This window comes from Podarcis cretensis (genome assembly GCF_951804945.1).
Source record: "Podarcis cretensis genome assembly, chromosome: 5".
Lineage (NCBI taxonomy): Eukaryota > Metazoa > Chordata > Lepidosauria > Squamata > Lacertidae > Podarcis > Podarcis cretensis.
The window spans coordinates 71448747-71460434 of NC_137174.1; the positions used below are offsets into that span (position 1 = coordinate 71448747).

Sequence of the window (11688 nt, forward strand, 5' to 3'; positions counted from 1 at the left end):
GAGTTAGGGACCCTGAGGATCATCTAGTCCAGCCCCCTGCAATGCAGGAATATGCAGCTATTCCATACAGGGAAGAAACCTGCAAGCTTGACTTATCAGCACCATACTCTAACCAACTGAGCTATCACAGCAGCCATGGTGGAAAGTGAAAGATCAGGGCTGATGTCTTCACATGGCAGCTAAGGAAACAGCTCAGGATCTGTCCCGTCCCCACCCTCCAAACACCCCATTTGGAGGGTTTCCGCTGGTTCCCGCCTGCAGGGAATCTGCCAGCATGGCACTTCCCCATCTTGCAACTAGTGGGAGGCTGGCTGAGTCAGGGTAGTTGGGCAGAAGGACACCTACCAAACCCACCATCCCTAGTCCAGCACAAGGGGAGGATTGCATTGCTCTGTTATTCACTGCTATGTGGACCTATTAAAGCTCCTGGACACAGGAGGCAGCCTCATAGAGTGTGCTGCAGTGGTCCACATTTGAAAGCGTGTGTTATCTTCAAGTTCCAGGAACTGACACACCTGGTGGAGAAGCCTAAGCTGGGCAAAGATGCATCTGGCCACAGCCATCACCTAGACACCCAAGGTTAAGTCCAGGCCCAGAACCACCCATTCCACAAATGGGGCACAAAACAGCTTAGCAGAATATCAAATAGTAGCAACATAAAATGTTACATGAGAGATCTTTCCGCCTTATTTGGAAAACTTGCAATGGCTCACTCACTGTTGCCCTTCAATTGCACACTCCATTTCCTTGGCAGATCCCGTTCTAAAGTGCTCCCTTTACGCAAAGATGCAACCCACATCCTAACTGCAAGGGGTTCATTTATTTTAATGGAACCGAATCACACTCCATCACAGCTTTTGCTAATGTGATACAAAAAATAAGAATTTTAATTCTCTTGTTTGCCTTGAGGCAAAATGAATAATAAAAACCCATTGTGACCTATCCAAAGATGGTGAAAACAAATATGAAACAGGCTGTGACATGCTGTGACAGACACCCTCACTGAAGGTGGGTGCTGGGTAACGAGACTGATTTGTGGGTGTGTTCATAGATTTAAAAAACCCTCCCTTTTGTAACCTCAGGAGAGGTCTATGATTAACTATTTCTGGTAGTGTTTTTATTATTATTATTAAACAACAGTAAGGTATTGTGCTTCTGTGAAGGCTGTCTGATAACCACTCTTCCCCCCATCCAGTGGGTGAAAGTATGAGAAATCACTTCTGCAACAAAACTGAATTGTTTATTTATTTACACTCTATGAGGGTTTAAAGTGTGATAGCTTCACAAGTGAGGACAAAGCTTCTTTTAAGACACACATTCATAACAGAGAATTTCAAAGCAGCACTAGTTTTGAAACCAAGTCTCAGGAAGACTTTTTCCACCTGGAATAGCTATCAGTGTCCTAACTAGCAACACCCACGTAGCCCCTTCCAAGATTTAGCTTCCTCTCAGGGAATCCAAACTGAGTTGCACTACCTGGCTCACCCCACTTAAATAGTCCAAACTCCCAGCTCCCCACAGTAACATTTAGTCCCTATCTATACCCACTGACAGGTAATCCATGTCTGAGCCCACGGAGATAGTCAGAACCCCCCAATGCCCACACTGATGGAAAGTCCCTTCTATCCTCAATAACAGATAGTCCCTATCTGAACCCTCTCAGTCAGAGACAACATCTGCCCACAGTGACAGAAAGTCCCTCTCTCTCACTCCTGATTGGCTGGTGGTTTCATCAGCTCTCGATGGTGGCTCCATCACCAGAGGCTGTCCAAGGGCCTCTCCACCACACATGCATTCTTTGAAAACTAGTATGAAACCACATGCTTTAAATACATTTTGCTAGATGTGCGGTATACTAATGGTCCCTAGTATTACTAGACAAGGAGTTCCAGAGAAAAAGCACGGCCACACAAAGGATCGATTCATTGCAATGAAACAATGGACATTATGTGGCACTTATAAAAGTGCCAGTTCCACAGACTTAAATGTTGAGAGGCTAATGTGTTCCTGTAAGCAAACTGGCCCCATTGGGCTCTGAAGGTAACACATTGGTAAGGTTATTTATAAGCATTTCAACAATTTAACCTCTCACTTCTTAACTCTCCATGACACACCCCTTCCCCCCACCCAAAAAACTGAATGACATCAGAGGGTGCTTATGCTGTGTACAAAAGGACTGCAGTTATGACAGTCACAATCAAACATATTTAAATACCATAAATATTACAGAGAAAAAACAGCACACTGAAGCATGCATTCTAAGCATGGGGTGTTCCCTCCTTCTGCATAATCTAAAATGAATGTTTAAAAGGACCCTTGAATTCAAGCTCCCATGTACAGCCTTTTATTTTACAAGTTGTGTACAAGCAAACCCTAGCCATAGTCACATGGCTAACAGGCTGCAAATGTTACACAGTTTTCCAAAGTTCAAATCATGCATATGAAATCTCAGATTCAGACAGGAATATTTTAGAGCATTTATAGTTTTAAATCTCAAAGCACAGCAAGCAGGACTTCAGATTAAGCAGCATTTGGAGTTTTACTTTCAAAAGGCATTACGTGTAAACCTAAGGTAGATATCTTCGGAACAGTTACAATGCAAAATATACAGGTACATATCATCTGAGTATACACGTTCAGTTTACAGAGCTCCTTTACTTAGCATTTATCCTTTATCTTTACCTTATTTATCTTTATTTATTTAGTTTAGTATTACATTTATATCCTACCTTCCCTTTAAGGAACTCAAGGCAGTAAAATACATAGTTCGCCCCCTTACTCAGACCATCCATTGAGCTTCATGAATGGAGCCATGAACCCAGGTCCTAGTCCAATATACTGACTCACTCAAAGGGGTCAGCAAATGTACAGCACACTCTGACACAGCAGCTTGGAAACTATAGGAGCTTCAAGACATACTGGGCCATTGTCATAGTTTTCCTTAGGAAATTAGGTGGATCTAAGGCATTTCCCCCTTCCCTCTTGGAAATAAGCTGGGAGAATCGCAACTGGAACTTTGCCCACAAGGCACTCTGAGTCCCAGACCTCATTTGGTGTAGCTGCTTCTTCAGAAACAGGAATGGGGTTTACATTTGCTTTAGGCACTCATTGTTGTTCAAAGTTCTAGCAAGACCGGGAGACTCTAACCTCAGTGAGATACCTACTGCATGCTCAAAATGTTGTACAGAAACACAATAGTCCATGTTCAATTTATTAAATTTTATCCCTGCAACTTGGTAGGTTATGAGTTTGAGGTAAAGGGTTGTTAACCAGCAGCCCACACATCTACAGATACATACTACAACTTCCATCATCCCTGACTTTTATTATTCTGGGTAGGAGCTGATGGGAGCTGCAGTCCCACAACAACTGGAGGGTCCCTGTTTCCCCATCCCTACTTTTGATCAACACAATGATCCATTTAAATTCCAGTGGATACACAGCTCCAAAGTTAGAAAATTCGATTTTTTTTAGGGAAAAAATGCAAATTGCATCTGTTGTGGGAGTGATAATGGGATCAGGCCACACATGAATTGAGGCTATGACAACCCTCTTTCTTCCTCTGCTGCAGTCCTGAGGAAAATCAGTTATTTGCTTTGGTGAGGGGCTTCCTTTGGTTGCAAGTCCCCACTTGCATATATTTAGCAATCTCAGTTCTTTGAGTGCTAGTCCTTATGTAGTACTGTATGTACCCAAAAAGGCACCGTCCATGCAGAAGAGGGAGCTTTGAGCAGGTTTAGGGGAAGCCCAAGGCTTGCAGAAGTATAGAAAGAACATCACAGGGAGGACAGAGTATACTCATTGGCAGTGGAATGCTGACTGGATGTTGCCAAGAGTGAAGGAAAACCAGGGGAGGAGTAGAAATGGGCTGGATTGTCCTGGAAGAAGACAGGGCTGCAGCTAGCCAGCCATGAGCAGAAGCACTTCATGCTGCAACTTTTTGTTGCAGGTTCCCCTTGTAGATATTAATAGCAAAATCAGTTCTTCGGGTGTTGGTTCTTATGCAGCCAAAGTGTCATTACCAAGAAACAAGAAGGGGATATCAACACATTTAGGAGAAGTACAAAAAATATTTAGGGAGAAAAACTATGGGGCAAATGTCTTCCCCACCAAAAAAACAAAACGTCCAATGGAGACTGTACACACAGAATACTGTCTGACTGCTGGTGAGAAGAAGAGAAAGGAGTGGCTGGAACCCTGAAGAGGAGCATTGCCACACTGCAAGATGTCATACATACACATTTATATACATTTTCTACAATGTAACTCATGCTATAAGATGCTATTTTTGTAGATGCATCTATATGCCTTGTGGATTTTTGCATGAAAATGTTAATGATTTATATGAATGTTTAATGGTGTTTATGTTTTTAAGTATAAACCGCTTTGAGATCTTGGTAACAAGTGAGTAATAAACCTATTAACAACAACAACAACACTGATAATTCTCTATATGGAGACAAATCCCTTTAATTTCTGATTTCAACAGTCTTTTAAAAGTTCATTTTCTTCTCTCACAGGGCAGAAGTGAGAACTGGCCAGAGAAATCAATGGAGAAATCAAATATTTCACTGAATCTGTGATCAGGCTCCAGCCTGTTCACCCCAAAACAAAAAGGTACAAGCAAAAATAAAAGTTCACATTTAATTTATGTGAACCATTTGATTTTTTTAATTTAGTTGTGGAATATTTAAAAGTGTGCCTTTTCTGCAGGCAAGGCAGTGGAGCACTGGAACTGACTTGGAAGAACTGGGTTACACTTTGCATGAGCTGTTTTTTGGCTGTGAATAAGTGAGCCTCAACCCCACTTCTTACCAGCAATATTAACAGTAGAATACAGTGCAAAGCCATCTCATACTAGTGTCTCTCAGAGCAGCTCCCCAGCCTTCAACAGGGGAATAATAGAGCAGACTACCTCACACAGTTGTACTGTAACCTAGGCTGACTCCCAACTTGTAACAGGCAATATGATGTAACTGGGCAACATGGGAGGGTTGTTGTACACAATGAATTCAACTCCTAACTGCAATATAATTTCAGAATTGACAGGGCTGTTGTAAACCATTGTCTCTCAGCCACAACCCCTTCCAACACGGGAATGGATGCTTTTGCATTGGTATTTGCAATGGCAGGGCAATTTTTCAAAGGATGATGCTGATGATAAAGAAATGGCTTAAATGCCTCTCTTTTTATTATTTATCTGGGGATGGAAAGACATTAAAATCTGTTCCACTGATTTCTACTTTTATCTCCCACTTGTACTGGAGGGGTGGGGTTCACATTACAATGAGAGTCAGAAAATGGGAACCACCCAAAGTCTTGTGGCATTTTCAAGATTAACATATTTATTATAAATCATCTGCTGCCTTAGACGGAGCATAAAGTGCCCCTCTCCAAATTCAGGGTGCACAGTCAAGTGATTTTGGCAGCTTAGGCAAAAACACCAGCATGGACCTCCTTTCCCCCTCCCTAGCAATAAAAAAACATAACAATCGTTGCTGAGTGTACATGGCTCCCCTAATAGGGCCAGCCTATTAGGCAGAGTGAGGTGTGGGCAGGGAGCAGCGGGATGGTGCTGAAGGGCAGAGCTGTGCATGCCATCCAGCCCCGTCCTGCCCTGGCCAACATCCTTTAAGCTAGTCTGCTGTCCCTTCACCAGTGCTGAAGTACGACGCTGCTGCTAGCCTGGTTGGTTTCTGTGCGTGGAATGGAAAGGCTTCCCATTCGGCTGGCCACCGTGAGAATAGAATGCTGGTCTGCCATGGGCCATTGACCTGATCTAACAGGTCTCTTCTTACGCTCTTTGCCTAACGGTAGGACCGGTCCCCATTAAGCCCTTTATGGGCCAGAAGTCCACCAGCAGGTCTTCAGATGCAAGAACCTAAAAGGGAAGGACCAGGCAGGGTGGGCAAGGAGGGGATTCCCTCTGGTATCTCCTAATCTCTGTGTAGCAGAGGATGAGGCAACAGGGCAGGATGCAGCAGAGGGAGGCTCCCAGGAATAGGACCCACGGGCTCCAGTTCCACAGCAGAGCGCTAATGAACGCTATGGAGAAGAACGCCCCGAAGAGGAGGCAGAAGGCGACCCACACCCAAGGAATTTTCTCCACGAGCCGCTGGGGGCTCCCGTGGCAACTGTGGCATCCCGAGCCCGGCTCCGCTTCTCCGTCGGGAACTGCAGAAGGAAGCGGCTGGGGCGCCGTCCCGTCGCTGCTGCTCCTGCCGCCGCCCTGGTCCGGCAGGGGGCGCTGCTGGGCAGGCTGGGCCGCCGCTTGCGAAGGCCGAACAGGCTGCAAGGGCTTTGGAGGCAGCGGGCAGCTTGGGGCGACCAGTGCGCGGTCGACGGGCAGGTTGGACACGCGGCCGTCTGGCAGGGCTGTCCGGTGCCTGCAGAGCGGGCAAGTGATGGTGGCCGCGCCGGGATTACTGTGGCGGAGGCCGCGCCTGCAGCGCTCGGCTTGGTGTACCTGGCTCAGGCAATCCAGGCAGAAAGTGTGGAGGCACTCGAGCTGTCGGGGCGGGCGGCACTCCGCGTCGAAAGGGCCGTAGCAGATTCGGCATTCCTCCGTCCTGGGAGGGGCGGACACCCCCGCCGGCTCCCCTTGGGGACCTCCCGGCTCCCCATCCGGACCTGCTTTTGCCTCCAAGCTGTTGTCGCCGCAATCGTCTGCGGTGTCGTCCATCGTCTCATCCGAGGGGGTGGGGCGCTTCTCAGGAAACCCCCTGCCCTGCTCGGCCTTCCTCTCGGCTGGCTTGGCTCCAGGGGAAAAGGGGGGTGGGTGGGAAAAACCACAGCTCCGTGGGTGGAAAAGCAAATGCTGGGCGGGGGGGGGGGTATTGGCGGCGGCGGGGCGCTGAAGCCAGAACAGGTGTTCGTCTCTCTCTCCCTCTCTCAATGCATTTCAGGTTGCGTGGTTCCCCTGCCCCGTCACTGCTTCCGGGTCTCTTGGATCGTATAGCGGTCCGTTCCAAGTGTAGCCACAGGATGCTCCCCCTCCCCCTCCATCATGAGCTAGTCGATGATGTCATTCGAGGGGGTTCTGCATGGATTGCGGACATGCCAAGCAGTGATTCCAGCGTCAATTCCCGGAAACGATCATTCACTATGTAACCCTTCCACCTCCTTCCTTTCCCTGCGGATAGAAAGCCTGCATGTGGCAGGGATTTTGGTTGTTGTTTTTTAAAAAACAAAACGCACACATTTGAATTTCGATAAAGGAGGGCTGGCTCTCCGGACGTTCTGTGAAAGTGTGCGATATGTGTTAATTTTCTGGAACCCCTCCTAAAATCTGAAGGTGGGAAGAAGGCACAGAAAACCACCCACATATGATGCTGACCTGCTCAAGGCAGGACTGGGGAACCTACCACCCTCCAGATGTTGTTGGAGTCCAACTCACATCATCATAGAATCATAGAATTGGATGGGACCCTAAGGGTCATCTAGTCCAACCCCCTGCAATGCAAGAATTTCAACTAGCTCATACATGACAGAGGGACATCCAACCTCTGCTTAAAAACCTCCATGGATGGAGAGTCCACAACCACACATGGAAGTCTGTTCCACTGTCAAACAGCTCTTACCGTCATAAAGTTCTTCCCAGTGTTCAGTCAGTATCTCCTTTCTTGTAACTTGAATTCATTGGTTCCGGTCACAACCTCCAGAGCAGGAGAAAACAATATTGCACCATCTATCGTATGGTAGCCCTTTAAATAAACAGTGGTACCTTGAGTTACATATGCTTCAGGTTACACATGCTTCAGGTTACAGACTCCGCTAACCCAGAAATAGTACCTCAGGTTAAGAACTTTGCTTCAGGATGAGAACAGAAATCGTGCTCCGGTGGCACGGCAGCAGTGGGAGGCCCCATTAGCTAAAGTGGTGCTTCAGGTTAAGAACAGTTTCAGGTTAAGAACGGACCTCCGGAATGAATTAAGTACTTAACCCAAGGTACCACTGTATGAAGATGGCTACCATATCTCCACTCACTCTCCTCTGGCCAGGGAAGACGAGAGTTGAAGTACACCACCACCACAGGGCCAGAGATTTCCATCCCTCCGAGAGTGCGCAGTAGGAAGAGCGTTGTGGTTCGTTTTGGCTCCCATCCACATTCTTTCAGTTCTGCCTTACTACTCATGTGGTTCAAAGAGCTGCCCCTTCAATATTATTAAAGCAGCCAAACCTTCAATCAAATCCAGTGTACCTGTGCATCCTCTGCCCCATCTTGTTTGATGAAAGTGGCATTCAGATCCCGAATAGCTAACCTGGTTTGCATCTGCAACACTGGTAGATGTCGTAACCACACTATGACATTTTGTTTTGTGTCCCTGTGCTTGATTGACTAAGTCTTATGACTTCTTCACACATTACTCCTGAAAGATACACTTTCTCCTGGTGATGGAGAGGAGGGGATTCATATGAGAAATGAAACTTTTTGTGTTGATTTCAGAGAAAAGATGCACTAGCTTAAACATTGTTTCAAGAGTTCTGACCAAAATTTGTCAATGAAAGACTTCTGTAAACAGGCATTAGGAGCACAGGAAAGTTGCCTTTCCTGGGACAGACCAGCTGGCCATCCCTAGCTAGCAGGAGCAGTGATCAGGGAAGATGGGAGTTATAGTCCAACAACATCTGGAGACCCAAGGTTGAGAAAGGCTGGTCTACACTAACTTGAAGAAGCTCTCCTGGGTTCCAACCCAGAGGCTGTCCCTGGCCCACTTGGAAAGCTCCTGACCAGCCCTGCCTCAGGATGTTGGAGATTTGACCTGGGACCTTTTACATGGAAAGCATGAGCTCTACCACTGGGCTATAGTCCTTCCTCAAGGTTGGGGCAAATTCTGTGATGAAACCTAAATAAAGGCTAGCATGCTCTGTCCAACAGATGGTCACAAAATGATTTTTACTTTAAGTGAACCTGTTAGAGGTTTTCATGATTATAATAGAAACAAATAGATAAATAGGCAGGCAGGCAGGCAGATGGATAGCCTGGATAGTCATTTTAGGATGAAGTAAGTTGAATGCTGTTCCCAACCTATTATGATTTTGGCTGTGCCGTTTATGGAGAATGAGCCTATCATTGAAAAAACAAATTGACTTCAGTTTCTCAAAGATGACAAACAGCCATTGCTTCTTTGTCCCAGAATCCAACGGTGTGACCTAATATTTGTAGCACCTGGGAGGAACTTTTTCAGCCTACAGTCTCCTTCCTGGGCCTAAATCTACAAGCTGATTTCATGGATGCAACACCAGCTTTACACCCGTCTCCCCCTTCTTGTGTAGCATCTTGCCTAACTACAAGATCTGGAGAACTTGAAAGCTTGTCACATTTTAGGGATATTTGGGACATTCCCAATAAAGATGTTGCCTAGCTGTGCATTTTGGAATTCTTTTCATAATTCAGCCTAATGCAGCTACTTTTGCTCTCTTTTTCATTGGTTGTGGACTTTCATGAGAGAATATTAATGCTGCTTCGTGGTTGGTATGTTTGGAAGATGGAAGGTGCAGAGAAACAGTTTTATGGGAGTTTGAATCTGAACCGCTGGGTTTTTAGTTGGATGGCTTTCAAAGAGGATTAGACAGATTCATGGAAGACAAGGCCAACTATTGCTACTAGCCACTACCTCCACAGTCAGACACATTGATACTTCTGAAAACCAGTTGCTGGGAAATGCAGGAGGGGAGAGGGCTCTTGTGCTCGGGTCCTGTTTGTGGACTTCCCACAGGCATCTGGTTGTCCATCATGAATACAGGATGCTGGACTAGATAGGCCACTGGCCTGATCCAGCAAACGCCTCTTATGTTCTTAGCTGGACTGTAAAAAGCCTGGGAGGCTGCAGGAATCCTACTGTTCCGGGAATCTGATGTGGAAACAGTGGGCGGTTTTAAACTTAATGGTTATGCCTGTACAATCACTTCTAGCTGTGCAATGTAACTTCTTCACACACACCCTAAATATGCTATTGGGTTTCTCCAACCCTCTGGAGCAGATTCAGGGACACAAAGTGAGAAAGAAATAAAATCCTGTAATGCTAACTCTGGGCTTTTCATTGCTTGGGGAAATGAGAAGTGCATTACTACACATAACAGGAATGAACAACACGCACTTTCAGTCATTTTATTTTCTTTAATACTGTACATGGTTTGTTTGTTTTTAAATGGCTTATTGCATGATCCAGGGAGTATCCTCCTAACTGGATTTAGAATTGCAGGGAAAGAACTGAGATTGCAAAGGAAGAAGGATTGAATGTGCTACTATTCCCACCTCAACAACCACACCCTAACCACAGCTGCTGGCAGCAAAGGAGCATCAGGGACTTCTTACTCATGAGTAGGCTGATGACTCTGGGCCTGAAGATGTATGCTGCATTGTTGTTCTTCAACCCGAACCAAAGCTTTTTACACTGGTGCTCAAGGACTGGCGGATGGCTCCACCTCCTCCTCTGACAGTTCCTGGGGTTCTTCATTGGATATCAACCCAGAAAACCACTGAAAGGGATGCTCAGCATTGGATTTAGGGGGCTTCCTTCTCCTCAAGATCTTTGAACCACAGGGTGCCTGGTTCATTCTCTGAGGCATCAGTGTCTGGCCCTGGTCAGAGCTAGGCAAGGCAGCTTACCACTGAATAGGTACGGACAGGAGGCTAAAATAAAGCAAATTCACATGCCTAGCTAAGCTGATGCAGCGAGCCTTGCTGTCTCTCTCTGAGGTGCACAGTTCACATAGACACTTCTGGAAAGGGATGTGTCATGTGGTTTGCTGGTTCCAGCTGAGCCAGTGGAAGAGTCTTGCCATCTCACCTCTTCTGTACATAATACAGGCAGATAGAAATAAATTTTTATCAACCACAGAGACCTCTGCTTTTGATTTATTTTGTACTAATTTATTTATTTCACACATATGCCACCTTTATCTTACAATGATATCAAGGTTGTTTATGTCAGGAGCTCGTCCTACACTCGAGTAGGACCCTGGTAGAGACACATGCCCGACTGGCATGTTCTCTCTCTCCTGGTCGTTCGTTCAGGAGCTTCATAAGCTTTCTTCAGCCTCAACATCATAGCGACCGATGCCAACAGACACCGACACACTTAGGGATCCACAAAGTCTTCGCAGCTTGCGTAACAGACCTCAGCAACTCAGCATTTTGGCTAATCTACTTTATTTACATATAAATACACACAGAGCACTGCAACGTGGCTCCCTCTCTCTCTAGCATCAGACAGCAAAGAGAAAAAGAACAAAGGACAATAGTCTCACTTCACGGAACACAGCAACACAAACATCCTGTCTCCGTCACTTCCCACTCTGTGGAGTCAAAACATACACCGTCATGTGATAGACAACAATCCCATGACTGCAATCGTGGAGCAGGAATTCTAACAGTTTACACGGTTCTCCTTCTCCACATTTAATCCTCACAACAACCCTGAAAAGTAAGCTAGGCTGAGAGATGGTGACGGGCTCATGGTCACCCAGTGAGCTTCATGGCTGAGTGGGAATCCAAACCCTGATCTCCAAAGTCATCATCCAACACTCTAACCATTACATCACAGTGTTTTACTGTGAACCAAGGAAGATATCAGACACTCTTGGAAGATATTTTTGGGATTAAGGAACCACTCATTTATATTCTGCCTTTTTGCTGCTTGACTGCATGACTTGACCACAGCTAGAGTTTACGTGGTGAAGGGG

General features: G+C 46.1%; 1 protein-coding gene across 1 annotated transcript; it reads right to left on the reverse strand.

The window, feature by feature from the left end:
• Positions 1-1233: 1233 nt before the first annotated feature.
• On the reverse strand, positions 1234-7063 carry LOC307217501 (uncharacterized protein). Its single transcript, XM_079978689.1, has 2 exons — positions 3365-7063; positions 1234-3331 (listed from the first exon to the last, which is right to left on the reverse strand). Exon 1 carries the CDS (start codon positions 6680-6682, stop codon positions 5882-5884), a length of 801 nt encoding a protein of 266 aa, XP_079834815.1. The 5' UTR covers positions 6683-7063; the 3' UTR covers positions 1234-3331; positions 3365-5881.
• Positions 7064-11688: the final 4625 nt, after the last annotated feature.

Excerpts from the sequence above, each read along its gene's own strand:
- LOC307217501 (XM_079978689.1), bottom strand. The coding sequence starts at position 6,682 with ATGGACGACACCGCAGACGATTGCGGCGACAACAGCTTGGAGGCAAAA.